General features: G+C 44.6%; 1 protein-coding gene across 9 annotated transcripts in view; it reads left to right on the top strand.

Annotated features, from left to right (window-relative positions):
* The window catches only part of DAB1 (DAB adaptor protein 1), a 400428-nt gene that overhangs the window by 346854 nt on the left and 29908 nt on the right, over window positions 1-23666 (top strand). For 4 of the 9 annotated variants that reach the window (XM_079101840.1, XM_079101839.1, XM_079101844.1 and 1 more), the window contains 2 exons: window positions 19973-20023; window positions 20115-20162. The exons of 4 other annotated variants lie outside the window; for them this stretch is intronic. In XM_079101840.1, coding sequence (XP_078957966.1) covers window positions 19973-20023; window positions 20115-20162 — 99 coding nt within the window. The remainder of the gene's footprint in view (window positions 1-19972; window positions 20024-20114; window positions 20163-23666) is intronic. One more of the 9 variants, XR_013757496.1, reaches the window with a different exon arrangement.

The raw sequence follows: 23666 nt of genomic DNA, 5'->3' as shown, positions 1-23666 counted from the left end.
CGTACTATGCTCCCCTCCACCCTTTCCTAGGAACTCTGAGCCAAGATAAGGATTAATCCCACTCACTCCTAGAAATATACATTTTATCTCTTTCCCTGGTCAAGGCATCTGGCAGCTTTGCGCAGGGACTAATCTCTCCTCTGATCTTAAATACATGGGTATATTTTTTTATGTCAGGGTCTCTGAAAGCCAAGGGCATAAAAGCATGGTGATAGGAAATGTGAAGTGGCTAGAGAGACAGGGAGGTTTTAGGAAGGAAAACATAACGTAGGCAAACCCTCCCAGAGTGAGCAGGATGTGAACAAGCAGACGGGAAATGGAAGCGCCTCCTGGCTGACCACAGAGGCCTCCTGACTGGAGCCTGCGGCCTTGGCAGCACAGCACTTGGAGCTGGACACATGATCATCAATTGTCATCTCAAGAAGAGGGGAAAATACGGCTTGTCTTTGTGTCTGCCACCCAACGATGCTGGATACGTTCTCTAGGCAAAAGTCCTGGCCTCTTTGTGACCGTCAGAAACGCACGTCCTGAGGAAGGCATCTGCTAAGCCTCACATTGCTGCATCCATTATTCAGTGCTTTTTGCATCTGTTAGCCTTCGAACATGATTCCAGACCACAGCGGGACCACAGTGGGACCGCAGTGGGAAGATGCAGTCACAGGCTGTGGAGGGCCCTGTTTCAGGCTTTATTACGCCCCGTGACACTGAACTTGGTAGAGATTTAATCTTCACAGTCAACTGTTTCAATGGCACAGACCTGAACCTTACTGTGATTCTCATCATTCTGCATGAGAAATACCTAGTGCTTTTATTCTCTGCTCTCCTCCTTCCCCCATGTGATATTCTTATGCCTGAAAAAGATCTTTTATCCTTCACCTTATAATTGCCCAGTGTAAAACCCTTTTATGTAGTTGTATTATGTATAAAAGGCTTTCTGATTATCAGTAATAACCAGTCAACGTATTCTAGCAGAACTTTTTCTCTTTTTTTTCTTTTCCTTTTAAAAGAGACCTAAAAGATTGGCATAGTGGTAAATAAGGACTTAGATTGTCAAATTCCTTTTGATGAAACATGAATTCAGAAAATGAAAGGAATGATCAGACACCACCTTTCCCAAACCTCTTTCCACACTTGGGGTGTGACCTTAACCAATCACTTCAACTTTCTGAGACCCATTTTCCTTCTCTGCAAAATGGAAATGGTGACCACAACCTTCCAATATCTCAGGCACCTGGGAGGCTTCCAGGACAATGTGAGGCTTCCAGGGAAGCAATCTCTGCAAAGACGATGAGGGGCTTCATACATGAGACCCTAGAAGAGAAAATACTAGGGAAGGTAGGTTCTACTTGCCTCCAATATTTTATGGGATGTTTTATGGTTAAAGACATGAGACATGAGAGAAGAGACAGGAGAGAAAAATCTGGTCTTAAGACAAGAAAGAATTTTTCAGACCATCTGAGCTGACTTTCAGAGGCCAGGACAACCACTCAGAGTAGGGAGCTCTCTATGCCCAACAGTGTTCAGGGGGCAGTGAACACAGTCACAGGGAATCCCAGGTTGTGAAAAGGATGCATAGTGGAGCTCAGAATTATCCATCTACTCTCATTCCATCTGCCACCATGTCCATCCATATTTACCTCTGATCCTGTACCCAGGATCTCAGCTGCCAAGTCAGGCACCCCAGAGACCTACTCCTATCTTCATTATCATCACGACTTTAGAGTGACCCGCTGTAAAACTCATGGTGGGTAAGTCCCAGAGTCACCCTGTGATGTTAGTACTTTGGGTGCAAAGCAATTTATCAGGTGTCATAACCAAGTCAGATCACTGGGCAAGCTTTGGGCACAAAGTAGGTGCCTAAAAACTACATTCCTTCATAGTTTTCTTCTTCCGAGCTTGAAATACAAGGCACAGATCTGCTTGGTAGATCCTGAAAAGAAGCCACCCTGGGAGAAACTAACAAAAATCCTAATGATTGGATTTGACATGCAGCCTCTGATCTGGTTCCTTCCTTTGTTTTATAATGCTGGCACGAATCATACGTCTGAAGAATTTAAGGCTAATTCAGCTGTGAATAAAGTAGATAGAATTTATCACGCATCTGCCATGTGCCCTGGGCAGCCTGGGCTCTGGATTCAGTTTATCTCTTTTTCAGCATTCAGCAATCCTAGGAGGTAGGTGTGATTTACATAGAAAGAAACGGAGACTTAAAGAAGTCCATGACTCACCCCCAGACCCAGAGCTGGGAAGGCAGAGGCAGAAGTGGAGCCCACTGGGCCTTCCAGATCAGGAAAAGTGCAGAGCTTCTGCCAGCTCGCCTTCAGCCCAATCAGAACCAGTCCTGGAGCCTCAGGTCCCATCTCCCGTTGCTCACTGCTTCCAGAGTGTTCATGGCAGCACATTTACCTCCTGTGGCCCAGACTTCCTCGCCTTGGTTGTGATCACCTCTCCTCTTTCCACCGTGGTCGGAATGGCCAAGGTTATGTTGAATTTATTCTTGTACCTTTGTTCTGCCTGACACACTGCTTCCTTCTCCTGGTGTTAAATGGACATTTGTGGGCACTGAAGAACAAATATCATTAAAGGCCACCCTCTTCTAAAGCTCAGGAAGATTCTCATTTGCCAGCGCCATCTCCCATCCTCCACAAGCCCTGCGTGTTTCTCCATGAGGCCCCCGTGCCCTAACAATCAGCATTGGGTTGATTTTCCTTGCCCAGGATGTAATTCAGCCTCTCTCTGTAGAAGAGTCAATCCATTAAAGTGAAGAATGGCAGGAATCCTCTCGGCAACTACTCCCTGCTTCCCCCCACAACTCCCATCTTTTATGGCAAATAAATTTTCATTCACAATTCAGCAGTTGGTTTTTTTTCCTTCAGTTTGAAATCTGGATCAAGATGTTGCATAATTGGATTAAATCTCGTCTGAACATTTGTCAGTTTCGCTTCCTCATTAAGCACTACATTGTAGAGAAATTATAATTATGGCAACGCAGTTAACATAGATGTCACATGAGAGGAGGTTGTACAGAAGTGAGGGACGGAGTCTGAATCAATGTATTCCCACAGTGAAATAGAAGGTTTCCCCTTTTGATGTTTCTTAGGTGAACTTCCTTTTAATCACACTTAATAAAAGTTGTCCTGAGATAGAATCCTGAATTCCTATAGTCCTAGAGTCATCAGGAAAGTTAAAAAGAAGTTATCTTGCTCTGCCTCTCCTCAGTGCAAGAATCTCTAGAGAACACTTGGGACAGGTTTGAATGACCAATCTTAACTGTCTTCAGCTCGCATACCTAGTGACAAACCTTTGTTACTTTCATGATCCCTAACTTCAATTGCTAGAAAGTTTTATTTTTTATTGTTTTTTACAATTCCTGTTCTTTTATTCACTCATCTATCCATTGAGTAAATATTTGAGAACATTACACTTATCAGAGAGTATTCTATTCCCTGGTAATATAAATATGAGTAAGATAGGTTGCTTAAGGATCTTATCAGTCTCCAAATGATAGACATACAAATAATTAATATAAAAATTAATGTAACTGTGGAGGGCCAGGAAACTTGGCCTGAAGAAGTTCAAGGAGGTCTTCACCCAGGGGTTATAATTCAAGTAGAATGTTGAAAGAGGATGGGATTCGTCACTGGAGCGGGAGGAAGAGTGTTCAGGAAATGGGGACTGAATGCTTAAAAGTCTGACCATCCCAGAGGCAGATGAGCAGTCTGGAGTGGCAGGGCCACAGGATGCCTCCGGGGAGCAGAAGGCAAGGACAAGAAGGGAAGCTGGACCCCACAAGCAAAGGGCCTGGGGTGTGCTGAGCAGCTGAGATCTGCTGAGAAGACTCTGCTTCTTTGGGGTGGTAGAGTGTCACCCTTAAAGGTATGTTCCTCAGTATCATTCTGGTGGTCTGTGACAGGTGGCTTAGCAAGTGAGGAGACCATTAAAAAGCTAAAGGAATTATCCAAATGCAACCATCAGGAGAGTCAGGTAGTGTAATAGGGGTAATTTAATGTGGGAACTAGTTACAATGGGTTAGCAGAGGAGAGAAGAGTTAGATAGGGACAGTGGGGTCACTTAGATCAGTACTAGTCAGGAGTGGCTACTATCACTAGGGCAGAAGGACAAAAGCAAGAGGTGGTGTTAGCTGAGCCAGGAGGTTGGGCTGCCAGTAACACCAGGGCTGCAGAGGAAGCTGCCCAGCAGAAGTTGGTACCAGGGAGAGGGGCTGCCTGCTGAAAGAACCCACCAGAAGACTCAGCCATTGCAGAAATACTGCCTTGAGAGGGCTGGAGAGAAATTCACCATCTTCCTTCTTCCTACCACACAATTTATGGGCTAGTGATACAGCTCAGTTAGTAGAGTGCTTGTCTAGTGTGCACAAAGCCTGGGGTTCGATTCCCCAGCACCACAAAAATAAATAAATAAATAAATAAACAAAAAGAGAGACTACCACCCAATTTACACTCACTGCCTCCTGTTGACCAAACCTAAGTGGAAGCAGGTTGGCAAAAGAGCCTGGCCATGATCCTTCACAGGGAGCAGCCCCCATGATACACTGCAGAGTACAAGAAGGACAAGATTGAGTCTTGGGGCAAAGAAATCAAGAGGTAGGCAACCAAGGGCCCCTGGGGATGCAGACTAGGAGTGAGGTGGTGAGGATGAAGGAGCAAAATGGGCGTGAATGGATAACCGGGGTAGGTATGGAAGGTCCTGCTCACGTGGGGATGAGGCAGACCTGGAGCCTAAGCTACCTCTGAGGTGGTGAGCTTTGGGCAGTCAGGTAACAAAGTGAGAAGGATCAAGTGCCCTGTCTCCTCCCCTACAGTCTGTCACTTATATGTACGTGGCTTTGTGCTCTAACTTTGAAGAGCATGTATCCATCAGTCTTTCCAGTCTGATTCTGGCCAAAGGCAGCAGTAATTCCTTTCATCTTCCTCTCTGTTCTCAGTCCCTGACTCACACTTGGGTTGTGTCACATTACCACTTTGAATGGTATCTGGCTCTTTCTTCCAAGGTTGACCACCTGGGCAGAATTGATGGAGTCGGGCAGAGTTGTAGATAGCTCACTGGTGAATCTTCCCTGAAGTTTGCTCTCCGCAAATGCAAGGAGGGAAGAGGGAAGAGACCAGTGGTTGCGTGTGTAGTTGCCGTGTGTCTTGGAAAACACCTCCGGGTAAAGCAGAAGTCACCATTCCTCTGTTAAAAAGTGTTTTCCCTTGGGCCCAAGAAGAGTGGTCTTCAAACTTTTCATAAAGCTCGGAAGTCTTTATTCAAATGAAATGTGCCTGTAGTCTGCAATACAGACAAAAGAGGAGATGTGACTGAAGCTGGGTTTGATCTTCATAATTTACCCTCCAGGACTATGTCTCTGAAGGATAGAAGGTTCTAGAAGGGAAAAGACCCAGAGAGGGTAGAGTAAAAATCTACTGTCCAGAGGAATCCACTAGTTAATTCCACAGACAGGAGAAACGGGAAGGTAAGAGGAAGACATCCTTCAGGCTGTCTCTTGCCTTGAACTTAGTTATTCCACAATTTAATCCATGAATTAAACATTTAGTGTTTAATTTTCACAATTAATTCAGATTAGAGTTTACTCTTTGGGAGGATAAAAAGCCACAGAAATATCATGAAGAATAATAGAATAATAAAAATTACAGCCTTTACTTCTTAGCTGTATGGCTCTAGGCAAATTACTTTATCTGTTGAATTCTTAGTAACAAGGTGGGGAGTACTACTTTCCTGAGTCTCATTCCTGGGGAGTGAATGAGAAGAGATGCCGTTGCTGCTGTGTTTGTCATGGATTACCAAGTAACTGGAAGGCACCATTGTAATGCAGTTAAATGGGTGGCTTTGCAGCATAACTACGGGGGCTTAAAACTTTTTCTCCCTCCCCTGTACTTCTTTCAACTTCCTCATGGCTCTGTGTACTCACCTTTAAAATGAGGATAATGGCTGTGCTACCTGCCTCAGAGAGTTCTTTTGAGAAATAACACACATAAGACATTTATAGCAGTGCACATAATAAATGCTCAATAAACATTAGTCATAATTACTATTCTCAACTATTACTATACCAAGTGCTTCAAGAGATCCCAGCATGAGTAAGACCTAGCCCAGCCACCAAGGTGCGTGCAGTCTGCTGGAGGGAGGAGTGAGATTGGTGTATAGAACCCCAAACAATAATGTCAACAGGTCAAGTTTAACAGCCAAGGCTGAACCGGCAGGAGAGCGCTATAGCTACAGCACTACCAGAGAAAAGTACCATGGACTGTGTGCCTTAAGCAACAGAAGTTAATTTGCTCACAGATCTACAGGCTAGAAAATCCAGGCTCAGGGTTCTGGCTGACTTGGTTCCTAGTGAGAACTCTTTCCTTGATTTGTTGACCATAAAACTCTTGCTTTGTCCTCACAAGGCCCTTCTTCAGTGCTTGCATGTGGCGGGGGGGGGGGGCACATTGGAAACTGAGCTTCAACATAAGAATTTGGGGGAGGAGGATACAAACATTCAGTCCTTAATTGGCAGGGATAATGAACAGTGGTAACTACCAAATATCAAGCACCCCACCCAAATGAGGGACCGCGCTAGGTCCTTCATTTCCTATTTCAAGACTTTCCCAAACTGCTTGCTAAGAAGTAGGTCTCTTCTATACTGTAAGGGATATTGCAAATCAGAAATGCTAAACCACTCAGCACAGTCAGAAGCACAACTAAGAATCTAGCCCATCTCTCTTTGACCCCTAAAACTAGAATGACCTAGTTTATCCAAACTGGGGCACTTTTGAAAGCAGAGAGGGTTTGCCATTAATAATTATGCCAGAACAATAGGTGTAAACATGAGCTGTCTTAAGCAAACCCGGATCTAGAGCCATGCTGCCCAAAGCTGGTGAATGTTCTTCCTGCTGGGTCAGGCTGCCTCCAAGACCAGAGCACCTGAGATTACAAATAGAATGCAGGACCTTCTATCTTCTTGTTCCTGAAGCTCTTTGCCAGTAATGCTAACCATGTTGAAGCAAGGAAGGTACAACCTCCAAGACCCAGGTGCCCAGTGTGCTTGTTCCTGAGGCAGGCTTTCAGATGCCTGGAGATCTGTTGCATAAGTAAGGAAAAGTGATTTGGGTTATCCGTGAACTGCTGCTGCTGTGAATCTGTCATTAATCCTCTAATACAGATCATTAACATTCACAGAACCTTAACCACAGCATCATAATGAGCAGAGCCATAATATACACTTTACTCATAAATATCCATTGTATCTCTTGATACAGTAATTCAGCTTTTGTGGATAAATCATCATGGTGAGGTTCTTTCTCCCTAACTACCATTATTAGTAGCTATAGGAGAGTAATGAACAAACTCTAGTTAAAAAAAAAAAAAAGAACAAGACCTAAATGAATGATCCTGAGTAATAAGAAAATATATATATGAATAGCCCCAAACTGAAAGAAGCAAAACTTGTTTTTGCAGTGACTTAGAAAGCAATGTGTGCTGAGTGCTAACGAGCCAGGGGATGTGCTCGGGGCTTCATGAGTTCTGTCTAGTTCAATGATTGCAAAACCCACATTGCCTTAACAGTTATTTGTGCTATTGCATCTAAACTGTTTTTATAATTCTTGCACATATTTATGAATGAAGGGAGATTTACGAAGCTCCCCTGCCCCCAGATTTTGATCCTCTACTAACTTTATATGGTTTAGTTAATGTGACAACTCTAGTTTTCTCTATTTTATGATTAAGAAGATTGATAGGCTAAGGGAAGAGGGAAAGGAAGTCCAACTGTGAAGGACGAACCCCCTGCCTCTCCACTTCTGCGTAAGGAGCGCCTCGTGTTCTGGCGACGTTCGCTCTCGCTCTCTAGCGCAGGTTCTCCGTCTCCACCTCCCATTTTCCTTCTTACCATAGAGCTCTCAGCATCATTTCCCGAGGCAGGCTGACTCTTGCTGACCTCATCACTAGCAATATGCCTCTTGCCCACCGTGGCGTGCGTCAGCCCAGATGCCAGAGTTTCTTCCACCTTCCTTCTGTTTTCAAACTCTTAGCCTTGTCTCCTAGGCTGTTTCCATATTGCTGTTGAAGCCACAGTCACCCAGGAAGTAAGTCCTAGCTTCCTTCTGCCCTCCCTGTGACAACACAGCATGATCTGGCCATGGTTCTCCAGAGAGAACTGGGCTGGACTGTGGCAGGGCAGCTCCAGAGCCCTCACCAGTCACCCTAGGCCTAACACTTGCTTCCCCTGACACTTTTCTCCTCCTCGCCACAGCATAATGGTTGGGAGCACATTTCATAAAGATCACCTACCTTGGTGAATATACCAGCTCTGTGCTTTACTAGCCATGAAACCCTGGGAAAGTTCTTTCTTCCTTCTCTGCCTCAATTTCCACTGTGGAAGTAGCACCTGCATTTGTTGTGATAATTAAAGGAGTTAACACACCAAAGTACCCAGAAGAGTGTCATACAGTCACAGGAAATTCCATCTGAGCATTAATTGTAATTATCATTGTCCTTCATGATTCCTGTCAGACCAAGAAGAGTGATGTCTTAATTCTACTACTTGACCCTGTCCCTTCTCTAGTCCACAAGAACAGTTTGTGCTTCTTTGTGTTGACTTGTCAAATGCAGAAATAATGATCTTTAGCCACTCATGACCTAGATAAGGACTCCTTTTACTTAAAGTGGCTTTCATGAGCAGATATGGCAAACATGTAGAGAAAGGGTGTCTCTGTTTTCAGAGTCCGTGGTAAGAGCTCACTAGTTATGCATCTTCATACCCTAGCTACATAGTCCTCAGAGACAAGGTGGAAAAGAAGCCAGAGACCACAGTACAGACACCAAAGCGACAAAACAGAGCTCCTTGTTACTGAAGGTAGATACAATACAATACTGGAAAGAACCTCCTAGAACCAGCCTAGGTTATTCTGTTTAAGCATTCATTCCTTCGCCCATTCCACAAATATCATTTCTTGTCCACCAGATGTTAAGCACTGTGCTAGCCATGGGTTCCATATGAGTCAGTCCATGTTCCTTCTTATATCTACGTAGGTCCCTCCATGAGAGAAAGCTACCCATAGACAAGCAAATTGTCAAACAGAGCAGCGAGGGCTCAAACAGAATCAAACAAGGTGATGTGGCAAAAGCCTGGTACACAGGTATTTAGGTCCATGGCCTGAAAAGGTCTCCCCAAGAAGTTGACCCTGGGCTAAGACCTGAATTAGGACAAGCAATCAACCAGATGAATACTGTTTTAGGAAGAGGGGAAGGCAAGACAAAGGCTTAACCCAGGAATGGCTCAGTGTGTGTGAGGAACAGGAAGAAGATTAAGGTCAGAACAGGATGTGGAAGAGAAGAGTAGTGGGGATAAGTTCAGAGATGCGGGAAGCCTGCATGTGGACGGCCTCACAGGCACTGGGAAAGTGGTTGAATGATACTCCAAGTGTAATTGAAGATATGATCTGGTATGTACGTTTTTAAGATCACTGTGTTCTATAGAAGATGAACTTAAGCAGGTAAGAGTGGAAACAGCAGTCTGAGCAGAAGAGAATTGTGCAGAGGAGATGGAGGGAGGCAGACAGATTTGGGATATACTCTAGCAAGAGAATCAGCATTTTTTCATCAGTGATTGGCAGTCACAGTATGGGGGAGGAGGAATCTGGAATAATGTGATAGTTTGGATGTTGACTGTCCCAAAAGGTCCATGTGTTAACAACCCAGGCCCAAAGGTGGTGCTACTGGGAGGTGATGTAAGAGATGGAGCCTATCAAGAGATCTTTAGGTCATTGGGGACATGCCCTAAAAGGGGACTATTGGATGTTGGTCTCTTCTTTCTCCTCTTGCTTCCTGGATATAAGGCGAGTGAGTAGTTTTTACTGACATGAAATCCTGCCATGATGTGATTTCTCACTTCTTGTCAAAGCAGTGTACCAACCAACCATGAACTGGAACCGCCAAAACTGAGCCAAAATAGACCTATTCTTATCAGTTGATTATCTCAGGTATTTTGTTACAGTGACACAAAGTTGACTAACTCTAGTACCTTGTACATTTGAGGCTTTAGCAAATAGATTTGAGTTGGTGGCCTTTATAGAAACCAGAAGACAAGAAAATAACAGATTTAGGAAGATTAAAAGTTCCTTGAACACGTTAAATTTGAGAGACCAATAAGTGTAGGATACAATTACTTCAATTGCTAGCAACCAAAGGGGTGATAAGATTAGGTACTGGCAGGACTTTCAGAAATGAATAATATCTCAGATTTTTGCCATCTTTGATCCACTGATGGGTCTTAGTAACAGGAAAATCTTGAAGGGCTAGACAAAAATGTCTCACAGACATTACGAGGACTGAAAGTGCATTGTATCTGTGATCTTACAACTTTTCCTGAAATTTCTCCCTAGTATTTTTGAAATTAGAACCAGGACCATTTACCCTAATTATGAGACTGTATTAAGTCAAATGACAGGAGGGATATGATATTCTTTCTGGAATTTAAAATAGCAAATGCCAAGTATCTGTGAATATGCGTGTGCCTGTGTGTGCATGCACACACAAGTGCACATACACTCTGAGCATTTGAAAACACCATGTGGACCACCATACCCTCCATATAATAAGTCATGCTGTCGCCAAGTTTCTCCTGTTCAGTTTTCCATTCTATTGTATAAGCTAGTTCATCCATTTATTCTTTACATTTTTTAAAAAATGTATCAATTCAATGTAATCTTCCTCTGTGCACTAACCACTGGGATATGGAGGAGTTTGGAATACAGCGATGATTAAGGCAGTTTCTCATGCAAGGAATGTACAAGGTCGTAGTCTCGAATGAAACAGTGAGGTGATCAGCATTATAATTAGACATGTGTGATACTCAGAGGGGATCGTCTAATCTATCCCGAGGGTCATGGAGGAAGACTGAACAAGTGACTAGATCCAAGTTTCTGGGGATGTGTTATAGCTGTCTCAATGAATGTGGGTGGAAAAGACAACCAGTTGGAGGTAATACACAATGCTGAGTTCTCAAAGGGTGAAAAAACATACTTACAGACCTATTAAGAGGGTGGCTGAAATTATGACACGAAGTTAAGAACTTTCTAAATTGAGCAATCCATCAGAGACAGTTGAAGATAGCAGTCTTCAAACCTGGACTTCAAACCTTCTTGCTGTCTTCTGATTCTGGCCTCTTGGTGAATATTGCCTCATTGATTCTCAGAACACTATTAGGTAGCAGTTCCCCCTGCCTCCCGGCCCCCGTCCTCCATGAGTGAGCCAAAGTTACCTTGGGCTCTTCATTTTTTGTTGTGAGATGTGAGCCAGGTTTCTCTGCTCTAACTCCTTCCTCCTCTTAATGTACAACTGTGAGAGGAATCCTGATGGAGTGAAAAAGGAACTAGACTAGGAGATTGTAACCTGGCATGCCATCCCAAATCTGCCACTGTCAGGATTTTGAGACAGTTGGAGGCCTCAATATCTTCATTAAAAAATATACATACGGGGTTGAGTTAGCTTGGAGATTTCCATAGTCTCTTCTGCAATTCCGAAAACAGTTCAAAATGCCATCAGATACGTGCTACAAAAATCTTTATGCTCCTGAAGGATAGTCTGATGAATTGTTGACTTAATAGATGATCCAAATAAGCAGGTGCAAATGGAGGTCTGACTGTCTGCTAGTCATCATCCTGACCTGTCACCTGTGTCTTATCCTGGGTACTTTTCAACACAGTCTTATGAAATGGACATTGCCCTAATGCAAAGAAAAATTCAAGGACTGAATGAACTCGTCATATACTATTCACATTAAACCAGAGTGCTTTCTTTTCTCTTCACGATGGAGTTGTCTTCAGTTCAGTGAATAACTGTGCAGCACTGAAAATGTCCATGCACTCGAAATGCTCAATGTGGTACCCTAGCTGTGGCACACCTTGCACTCTGATTCAGTTAGTCTTCTGTTTCCCTGGCTTGACCACTCAGGGACAGCTCCAAGTCCTCCCAGTACTGGCCCAAGGCCTGGTTCATAGTGAGCATCCAGGAGAAGTTTACTAATTATTAAATTCATCCCTTGAGAACCAAATCCAGCAAGAAAGAAGTAAATAAAGCAATGAATGCCTAAGTTTGTAAAATCTGCATTCCTCCAGAGAAGCAAACGAAAAACATTTTGCAGGGAACGGCTGTCAGAGCAGCAGGCAAAGCCCTCCTGAATATTTTTCCCTTTGCTGTGACATCCCTGCATTTGTGACTGCCTCTGATTTGCTCCACATTTGCATGAGCCTCTGCTACTCTCACTTAATTTCAACTCCATCCAATATTTCTTGTTGCCGTTTGGGCACCATCTGGACCACAGCGGTGGCCTCTCCAAGAAGGCGCACCAGCAAGGGAAGAGATGACTCTTCGAGAAGCTCCCTGCCCTCCTCCCAAAAAGTGTGCGGGGCTCCTGTCAGCGGCTGTCAGGAGCCGATTTCACATTGCTGTGATCTAATTCACTCTCTTTTCAAAGCACTGAACTGATGCCAGATCTTGTTAGGAGTTTTTGAAAAATCCTTGAGTTTTTGCTAATGTGGAACTACAATGATAGATTTTTAAAAGGAGAGGGGAGAAAGGAAGAGATAATTAAAAATAAATCATAGCAAGCTTTTGGAAGCCAAACCCCTTTGGTTTCTAGTTGCCTGTGTTTATTTGTACCTGTGCAGATCGGTTTGATTGTTGAAAAATCACTGAAGAAGCAGAGTCATCTTGCAGGCTGCCCCTTCCCCCTGACAAGGGAACCACAAGTAGGAAGGGGTACGAAAGCCTAAAATCCTCCTGTCAACTCTTTAGGATAAGACCTTGGATTGGGGCCAGAATGTAGAGTTCAGGCGTGTTTAAGGTGGAGCGTGTATAAGGACGCAGGCATTCCCAGCATTCGTACACAGCATTAGGGCCACCCTGGGATTTTCAGTGTTTCTTTGAAATTCCCATCATGAGCCCCATCTTGGCTATAATCATAGAAATAGCTGTATCATCATCTCTGTTTTTATGATTGCCGACCCATCCTGACAACAGTGTTACCACTGTCAAATCCCAACACACCTTTGCTAGCCTCTTAAATCTCTGCTGCTTCCAGCTTCCCTGACCCAACAAGACTGAGCTGGGTACTAAGTGTTTTATAATAATAATAATAACAACAACAACAACAGCAGCAATAGTAATAATACCAGTAGTAGGACATTAGTAATACTAGTGTAAACCACGTTGCTATTCTTAACTGGGCACTAAATACAAATGGTTTTCCATGAATCATCCTTTATAACACCAACTGTATGATAATCACCTGTTTTCTTTCTCCCTCATGCAATAAAAAGACAAGACTGTGCCCCTAGATGCTTAACAGACAAATGAGAACGAATGATTGCGTATTGCCGTCTTAGGCCAGGCATAAGCACACCAGCACCATGACCTGAACATAGCAGAGTCATTTCTCAGGCATCACAATTTCTCAGCAGTGCCTGACATTTGTAGCTCTTTCCCAGATGAAGCTTATTTAGTCATTTGTATTTTAGCTATTGGTATCTCATTGTATAATCATCAGCCGCCTACAAATCCTGTCGCCAACCTCATCCTCATGAATATTTTCAAAAATATATTGGATATGTTTTAGAAAAATCTGGCCATCAGAATGTGGAGTCACTGTCTGAGCTCAAAAATAGGGGTAAGGATGGAAATGAAGAAGAGAGGGAAAGAGAAGCAGTGGCAGGAGCAGAGCAATGGAATAAACATCCAAAAAACCAGCCTTGCTAGTGTTGAAAATTGGGGAGCTCCCGAGCAGGGGCCTGTTGCAGTGTCCTCTCTGGAAAGACCCTGTCGCACCTTCAGCTTCTTCTCCAGGTGACTTTGCCCCTTTCCCTGAACCAGTGTTTCCCACGCTTCTATCACAGCTTCCCCTCTTCCACTCTGTTAGTCAGTGTTGCAATACTACAATGAAATGCTGGAGACAACTAACCTTATAAAGAGGAAGGGTTTATATAGCTCACAGTTTTGGAGGTTCAAGGCCATGGCACCTGCATCAGCTCAGTTCTGGTGAGGATCTTATGCTAAACTGACAATGGCAAAAGTATATGTCAGAGTTAGTAGTCACATCTTGGACAGGAGCAGAGAGAAAGGACCGCCAGGGCAGGCTTGCTCCTTTTATAACAATCCTCTCTCAACAACGCAAGGGGTCACAGAGGAACTACCAAAGAGATTGCACAAGAAATACCTCGTACCCCACTGCCCTAGGGCCCAACTCTCATGAGGTTCCACCACCTCCCCGTATCACAGCCTCAGGGACCCTTGCGGGGCACAGGAGACGCTCAAACCATGGCACCCACCAAGTAAATCAATCCGCGGCTATCCTTCCTCCCTTTCTTTTCACTTTCTCTTCCCCTCTCTTCCTCTCCTTTATTTCCTCCCTCCTGCCTCTCCTTCCATTCTTCCCCTACGGAACTTTGGAAAGGGAACTAACGTCTGCTGGGACTCCGCTCTCTCAGTCGCTGTGCTGTTCGTGCACGCCAGTCTTCTCACCGCTTCCTCTCAGCAAGCTCACACTGCAAGCACCATTATCCCGATTTTGCAGAGGAAAATGAGATTCAAGCAATGAAGGTGTGGACCCAAGGAAATGCTAGTGATGGAGCATTGCTCTGGACTCAAAGGTTCAGATTTCCACTTTTTACTTTCCATCCCTGACTTCCCATTTCTCACTGTTAAGGTGTCCAGTGTTTTCAAATACCAGCTTTTATGGTTTGAATATGAGGTTTCCCCTGAAAAGCTCATGTGTTAGACAACAGAGCAATATTCAGAGGTGAAACAGTTAAAAGAGTTATAACCTTATCAGTGGATTAATCCATTTGATGGATTAATCATTTGAATGGACTATTGGGTAGTAACTATAGGCAGCTAGGATGTGGCTTGAGGAATAAGGTCACTGGGGGCAGGACTTCGAGGATTATATCTTGTCCCTGGCTGCTCTTTGAGTGCCCTCTCTCTCTCTCTCTCTCTCTCTCTCTCTCTCTCTCTCTCTCTCTGCTTCCTGGCTGCCACCAGCTGAGCAGCTTTCCTCTGCCACATTATTCTGACTCACCTCCAGCCCAGAGCAATGGGGTTGACCGACCACGAGCTGAACCTCTGAAACTGTGAACTCAGAAGAAACTTTTTCTCCTCTAAGTTGTTCTTGTCAGGTCTTTTGGTCACAGTGATGAAAAACTGACTAATGATAAGCCAGTTGGTCTTCTTGACAGTTGGTTTCCTTGAGATGAAAAGTTGGAAAGGTCGGAATGCAAGGTCAGAGACTTCTCCCAGAGGCCCCCTCATTCATTCTCATGAGCCATCTGGTGAGCTTAGTGACCTGAGTCTTGTCCACTGTACCCTGCCCTTCCCTCAGTGCCTGTCAAGGACACCAGCACATTCCTTTCACCAGTGTCCCCTTCCTGACTTTCCCTTCATATTAAGAAAGTCCATTTTGAGGACCAACTTAACTTTTAGGAAGTGTGACATAAATAGTTCATTGTCCAAGGAATTGTAGACATATGGCATCTGTGAGCACTTCAGGCAAAGGGAAGATGAAATTTTCATTATAATATTTAAGCATTTTCCCCTATCCTTCAACCTCCTAGACAACCTTTGGACTCTTCTTAAATGGTAGCTGATGGAAGGAGGGCCATTAACCACAAAAGTGAGGCCCAACTTTGAGTCATTAGAGGCAACTTTTTGGTCATTGTGGAGACATATCTTCAGAGCAGCAATTGTTCCTCCTTTGGACCATGAAATGGAGCCCAGCAAGAGCCTCAAGTCCACATCTCAGGAGGCCTGGCATGTTTGGGCTTCTGCTTTGTTGGAGTGATGATGGAGCTTCATGAACTTCCACTTGAAACATGATCTTAACTTTCTTTAAAAAGCCCCACACTATCTGGCTCAAAGTTAGGCCCAGGCAATGAAGAAAAACTTCATATCCAGAAGGTGGTTGCTGTTTTTGCAAACTGAATTTGATTTCATGGTACTGTCTAGACAGCAAAGAATTTAATTCTCCTCTCAGTTTAATTCCAGCCAATGCAAATGTGTGATATTCTTTAAAAGAATACTGGGGAATATGTAAGGAAGGAATAGGTCTAGCATTTAGGAAGCACCCAGTCCCTGGCAGTTTGTTTGATCTTTTACTTCATTAGCATGTTTTATCTAGAGTTGTGCTGTCTTAGGCACGGGTCACATGTGGCTGAATTGAAACTGAATAGAACGAAATAAAATTTAAAATTTAGTTCATTGGTCACACTAGTCAGACCTGAAATGTTCAAAGGCTACCATGTTGCACGAGACAGAAAGCTTTCTGTCACCATGGACACTCTGTTGGATGGTGCCATCTAGAGAGAAGCCATTCATCAGTATCATCGTTTCTATTTCCCACCTATCACTGTTGTTCTTCAGTTGCCAAACAGTAGGAAAGTGGCTGCTTACTCGTGGCCAAAGGTGATAGAACATAAACTGCTCGATAGCCCAGAGGGAATTAGTCTTCATTAGCATGTGCCTTACTTGTTAAATCATTCACTAGGGAAAGATAACATGCATTCGAATGCCTGGAATCACTAGGTATCCTTAATAAGACCCATCTTAGTGCAGTTACAAATCACCTAAGTTAATCCATTTCTCCTGAGACTTCTAAATGTATAATTGAATTCATTCTTTTGCAGCCTGGGTCTGAGTTCGGAGTTTAGATCTAGCAGCCTTGTGTCCTTCTCCGCCCAGTCCCGTCCACCCCTGCATTGCAATGACTGTGCATGCTGGCTCTCCTCTCAGCTGATGAGATGGAGTGGTGTGTATTGTTGAATCTCTAGGACATGCATGTGGAAAGCACCCAGTGAACGTTTGTTGAAGAATTAATTAATCAATTACCTAATCAATCAAGATGCCTCCAGTTTTCCCAGTAGGACATTCACTGATTACTCCTACAGAGAGTTCATTCCCCAGCGCAGTGATTCACAAAGCTGGCTGCACATTAGCATCACCTGGGGAGCTTTTAAAGACTACTGAATGCAACACCCCTCCCTAGACCTATAGAATACAAACCTCGGGTGATGGGACTCAGGCACCAGGAGTCTCGTGAAGGCTCCCCCAAAGGGTTGTACTGTGTGGCCAAGAACCACAGCTTGTTTCTGCCTGGGCTCTAAGTAAGTATTTATCCTTTTTGATATTTTCACCCCAGTCCCCATCTCATCCACTATCATTTTTGCTGTAATAGTAATGTCGATCTGGTCTCACTTGTTACCTTCCATGGTTACAGAGCAAGAATGTCCTACTGCTCCAAAAAGAGATCACGGGAAGGGACCCTCCTCGTGGGAACTTTATCTCAGTGTCTTCATGAAGATTCAGAGTAGAACTGTATTGATACACCACAGGAGAACATCTTCTTTTAAATTACCTCATTGGAAACTGAAGTTGTGGGAACATTTGACATGGGGTTGAGTGTATAAAAGGAGAATAGCTACATGCGTGCTATGATAGTACCAAAAAATGTGTATCTATCTATCAGAAGCACTCAGACTTGAATATAGATGAACTGAAACTGGTGGAAGGTGTGGGTAAGTCAAGAGTTGGAGAAGTGGGAAAGGAGCGGGGAGTCCAGGGAATGCGTTTCAGGTCCTGACCGTAAGACCCAGCTGGGGAAAGGGGCACTGGCTAGAAGGATCTCACCCTGGCTGGATCGAGTTCAGTGCCATCACAGAAAGTTGCCCAGACAGAAGAAAGAAGCCCTAAGCCATGACCAAGTCGGTCAGAGCAGTAAGGTTAACACAGCACCTGGTACAAAAGACACAGATGGGAAGAATATGGTCAGGCAAGACTGTGGCCAGGAGCAAGACAAGAGAGAGGATAAGGGATTCAGAATGAGCTACACAGTTCAGCACTGAGGCTGGAAATCCCAGAAGTGTTGGGCATCCTGTTTCACAGGTCTGTTGTGTATCTGAATGAAAGAGGGGGTCCAGCAAGATTTTTGTTGCTGCTACTTCCATTTCTAATATTATGTAATAATAGTTTTTAACATTAAAAACTGTGTGTGTGTGTCCCTTGTTAAAATGAATCAAAAAAACTGAGAACAGTCACATATTCTACAGGGTTGAGAAGATACAAAATAATGGCTACTATTTATTGAGCATGTACTATGTGCCTAACACTAAACAAATGTGCACACACATCTCAGTTAATCCTCTTGATAAACCAGAGAGGGTGGCATCATTACCAGCCCCACTTTAGAAACGAGAAAACTGAGACTAATGGCCTCATTCAGGGTCACAGGACCAGGAAGTAGCATGAGCAGGACTTGGCCCACATCTGTGTGGTTCCAAAACGTCACTCAAACCCAGCTTCATGTGAACATGTTAAAATCACCCATCCCACCTCAGCTCTGCCCCTCACCAAAGGCCACCTCTTCTGTCACCAGGAAGGTGACAGGCTCACGCCAACGCTGGTGATCTTCCCACATTTTCATTATGTGGGACATGGTGAGGTTTTTATGAGACTCCACCACGGGCTGTTTTTCAAATTTATTTAATTCATCCATCATGCTCTGAAGCCATTTGCTTTTTTATATTGGACAGATGTAATGAGATTTTGGACACTAAAAAATGTTTTTATTAAAAGTTATGACCCAGAGCTAGTTGGTAGGGGCCCTGCCATAAATCCCTAGAAGTGTGGGAATTTATAAAGGATGTAGCGACATAACCTTAACCTTTTAGGCCACACCGTAGATTACAGGCTCACTTAGACTAATACGGTCTCACCACCACGCCCCACGTCTGACCAAACAATAATGGGGGTTATTTTAATGTGGTGGCTTTTCATCTCATTGTAGTCACAGCTATGTCATGGTGAGCCAGTTCCTGGCAGAAACAGGTGGCCGATGGCAGGACTCACGGGTTGTTGGTCTGAGGCCCTGTGATGTAGACGTGGGCATACTGGCTCTCCTGCTCCACCCTGCATCCTGTAACTGGGGCTGAGAGAATAGTCACATTTTCTACAAACACGGTGAAAGCAGTTCCCAGCAAATGAGCAGTATTTTAAAACTATAGTAATAGTTTCCCCACTCTTCCAAGCTCCCTCAAAATTAGGAATTTTGATGCAGTTATTTCTGTTCCTGCCTAACAGCTCCATTTTAATGCCAATATTTGTGAATTTACGTTAATGTTATGCTACTTGGAAACCATCCAAAGAATAATTAGCTTGTACATATGGACCAAAACATGGTCATTAAAATTTACATGTATATGAGATATATGCATTATCTGTAACATGTAATATAAATAATAAAATAGAAAGTTAAGAGAACAATTAGTTTTGGCCAACTGCCAGCTACCTCTAAGATGCACATTCATTCGCATCCTTTTGAGCATGTGCTGGACCCGGGGGCAGCTGCTGGGGATTGGGGATTAAATACCCCAAGGTCCCTGCTTGAGGGAGCACCCAGCTGAGCATTCTGAGGAGAAGGAGGATTTTCAGCTCAGGGGTTGGAGGAATTCTTCATGCTAGAGGTGCTTTTCAGCAGGGCTGCAGGAATTTGGTGAGCAATGAACTTGCAGAGATGAGACGGAGCCGCGTTTGAGCAGAGAGGGCAACGTGTTCAATGATACAGGCAACGCTATGCTGCAGAGCTAAGTTTTGCTCAAGCACAGGGTGGCATTTTCTCTCTCAAGAGAAAAATCTGAAGTACGGACATTGTGCTCTGTCTATAGACACTGCTGAGGCAGGCTGGGTAGCATCTGCCATTGCAGGAAGGTGGACTTTAGCTTGCAGATCTGCCACTGCCGTGTTTCCTAACCAGACCAGTGTTTTCTCATCTGCCTCTGCCGGGAGCGTGTCACAGTACATTGGCGACAGCTCCCGCCCTGAGCACGTGGGAGTGTAAACCATCGACGCCGTCATCATTAAACTCATAAATCCATGTCATTTGTGTGTCACTCACTTCATCCTCATTCATCATCCCTTGCGCTTTCAGAACAGCCACCCATTCGAGGATTTTGAAGAACGTTTTGCGGCAGCCTCGCTGGTAAGGAGGAGCAGGCCCCGTCGGGCTGAGGGTTGTGTGTCTTTGTGCCATTGCTCATTTCATGCTCATCAGTCATGCCTTGTGGTTACAGAACGGAAACCCGTCGGTGGACTTGGATGAGGTTTTTGAGGTAACCAAGGTAAGGCCCTGAGGCTCCTGCTGACCCCTGGTCGTTCTCCGACGTTCACATTGAACTAGTTGAGCGGCAGGAGCTGCCTCTGTGGTTCCGGTGGGGGCCTGTTCTAATCTTCCGGGAAAACTACGGGCGGGCCCCACATGAGGTCAGAAAGTGAGAGTGCATACACTTGTGTGCATACGTGTGGGGGACAGGGTTTGGAGAAGAGGTGGCACCCCTTCTTTTCATTCAATGAATTTTGGAAGCTCCTGTCACATCCCAGGCATTCTGACAGATGCTAAAGGGAAAGTTGAGAGGAAGACAGAGCCCTGTACTCAACAATGACCTAGTACAACATTGCATAGGGCAGGGCAGGGAAGGGAAAAGCAGGGTCGGGAGTTAGGGTAGTGTGGGGCGGGGCAGAGTAGAGCAGCTTCCTGTGTGTCCTGGCCCAGGGCAGCCCAGCAGGCCGGGAATTCAGACCTGCACAGTACACCACTGGAAACTGAGCACAGGCAGGGCCGCTCTTCACCCAGTGCATGTCCTGGTACAGATGGACTGGCAAGCCGCCAACGTTTGTTCAAATTGGCTGAAGCCCGGGCCGGTGAGCATTATCACTCCCGAACACCAGGTGTTGGGAGGCCTCTCAGACAGGGATTGTCAACCGTGGTGGCCATTTAGAAAGACCAGGAGAGCTTTCAGTGTTCCGTGGACTAGGTGATACCTCACCCCAATTAATTCAGAATCTCCAGGGTGGGGCCAGGCAGCAGCAGTTTTTCCCCAGGTGATGTCACTGTGCACCCCAGCCTGAGAACCACTCATCCAGGAGTACCAGAGAAGCTGTTCTGTGCAGCGGGGCGGGGTACAGATTGAGTTAGGAAGTACTTCCTGGAAAGAAATTATTTTCTAATTTGTGTTCTGGAAGATGGACAAGAAAGACAAAGGGGGAAGGATGGAATGAGTGCTTTAGGGAGGAGGAAGACATGTGCAAAGGCCCTGGGACAGACTCTCCCTTCACAACCTCCTGGGTTCTGTCCTCCACAACACTGTTGTGTCTGTAGTCTGTCTGTCCGTAAAACAGACAGCTCACAGCCTCACGCAAGGCTTGTGGTCTTCCCTCCGCTCTAGGCACAGTAGCTGATACGTGACAGGCACTCCAGAACCTTTGTTACTTAAAGGGTCTCAGGAATGCTCCTGATGCTAAAACCTAGGGAATGGGCTCATGAGAATGTCTTGGGGGTCACAGTCACTGACGCCTTCAGATTTCTTCTCAGGGGGTCCTAGTGGTCTGGTTGCAACAGATGGATCAAGAGACCAATCTTAAGCAGCAGTTGCATAGTGCTCCAGATTTTCCGGAAAATCATCACCTGTCCATATGAAAGACTGTCTGGGGAAGGGACAGACCTGACGGAGAAATCGAAGGGCACCTCCTAAACATCTAGCTCCTTTTCATCTCCTTCACTGGCCTTGGCAGCTTCTGGTGTCCCTCTGTGTACCACTGGGAATATCCAGTAGGTAGTATAAAGAGGGGACAAAATCTGCCCTCTACAGTTGCATTTGAGGTGCCAGTGGGGAAAGGGCCTTCCTCTGGGCCAGCAGGCACCTTGAGCTGACCCTCCAGATGGCTTCAATGGCTGTGCATCATCGCAGACCTCTTAGGATCCCTGGCCTCTGACCAGAGGGTATTGTGCAGCAGGACTTGACCATTCGTCAAGGCTTGCTAGGGCTTGGTGAGTGGTAGATAAACAAGGGACTGGTCTGTGGGTCAAGTCCATCCTAGTGCCTTTTAGCTGACTGTCCAGAGGCAGATCCCTTCCCCTCAGCCTCAGTGAGCTCACCTGGGAAGAGCAGCCTGTGGCAATGGTCCTGTGCTGCCGACTCCTTGGGACTCAGAGTGTCAAATAGGATGATAATGTGCTAAAAATTGTCTTGCAAGTGATAAAGCATTTTACAAAAGTACACGGTTAGTTTTATTCTCTTGAGGCCTTAAAAATGATTAATTAGGATAATATTTTCAGATGGAACCCTGTTTATTAGGTTACAAATAAAAGGACTGGGATCCACACGGGGGGAGGACCGTGAAAACAGATACTATCCCAGGTTCTCCATCATACATAGTTATTTGGATTATTTTTAATTTTATAGCCCAAGAATCTCCTTTTTCTATAAAATTTAATTAACTCAGGGCTCTATTTAAACAGCAAATCCAATGGAATGAAATAACCATCTATGTTTTATGCCTCTCCATGTTTTTCTTGTTTAATCCTTGAGTGAAAATCGTCTGGCAAGAGGAGCGCCTATATCTCAAGAAGGAAGGTTATTTTAAAAGTTGTGCTTAAGGAGCAAAATTAGCCAATAAATTATATTTATGATGTTAGTAAAAGGATGCTGCATTTGAAATGTAAATCATGTGACTTAATTATTAACTTCATCTTAATATTTTCCAAACACTGAAAATAGTTGTGGGCCATTTTAAAAGCATCAAGTTCCAATCCCAAGGAAGCCCGGAAGCTACATTTGAATTCATCAAATAGGATTAGCCCTTTCAGGAAGTTGGCAGGGAGTTGAAAGGACTGGCAGAGTTTCACCAAATCATATGAGATATTACTAGCATGCTGAAGGAGGTTAACCCAGAAAAGCACTTAGGGTCCCTTCAGATTTGGGAGAGCACCTGGCATGCCAGCCACCTCATTCCCATCAGCTGCTGATCTGATACTCCATGAGAGGGAATCCAGTTGTTAAAGGCAGTAGGAAAGACTGAAATGCACAAAGTCGCTCTGTCACCTTGCCCCTGTCCCCTGCCAAACTGCTCTCCCCCACCTTCATGCTGGGAATACCAAACTGCTGCTGTGCCACCTGCCAGCTGCTCTGGGAAGCTCCTCTCTTCTTTCTTTCCTGGACAGTTGTTCTTTTCCTGTGGGATTCAGTTCTGGGCTCTCCCTTTGGAAAACCCTCCCTAAATTCATTGGCTCCATGCTGGCGAAGTCCGCTTCTGCATGCTACCATGTGCCCTGCAGTTCTGTTGCCACGCCTGCCACTTTCCTTGAAAGAATCTTTATCTGTAGATCCTCATCCTCAGCAGACCATAAGTTCCCATGGCTTGGGACTTGGTTGCCATTTCTCCTTATTATGCCCTCAGCACCTCACACAGCACCCAGCACCTAACTCTTGTTTAATATCTATAGAAAAGAAAAAAACACTGTGTAATTACTGAGAAAATTAATGCTTGTAGGACTCTCTGGTATGCCAGGCTCTATTATTCAATCTGAAAGCTCAAGGAGAAGAGTTGAAAGTGATTCAACAAAGAAGGCTAAGCTTCTTCCCTTCCAGCAGAAAGTTTTTGTGCCTTTTTAATCAGGCTTAGCCAAACTTCAAAGCTAGTCCAGCTACTAGAAGTTGAGACCTTTTCCCAATATGTCTGCAACCAGAAGTGTTTCGGATTTTGGATTGTTCTAGATTTTGGAATACTGGCATACATAATGAAATCCCTCAAGTCTAAACTCAGAATTCCTTTATGTTTCCTAAACA

This window comes from Sciurus vulgaris, assembly GCF_902686455.1.
Source record: "Sciurus vulgaris genome assembly, chromosome: 1".
NCBI lineage: Eukaryota > Metazoa > Chordata > Mammalia > Rodentia > Sciuridae > Sciurus > Sciurus vulgaris.
The sequence above is the reverse complement of the archived record's forward strand: the minus strand, read 5'-3'. Positions and strand labels throughout refer to the sequence as shown.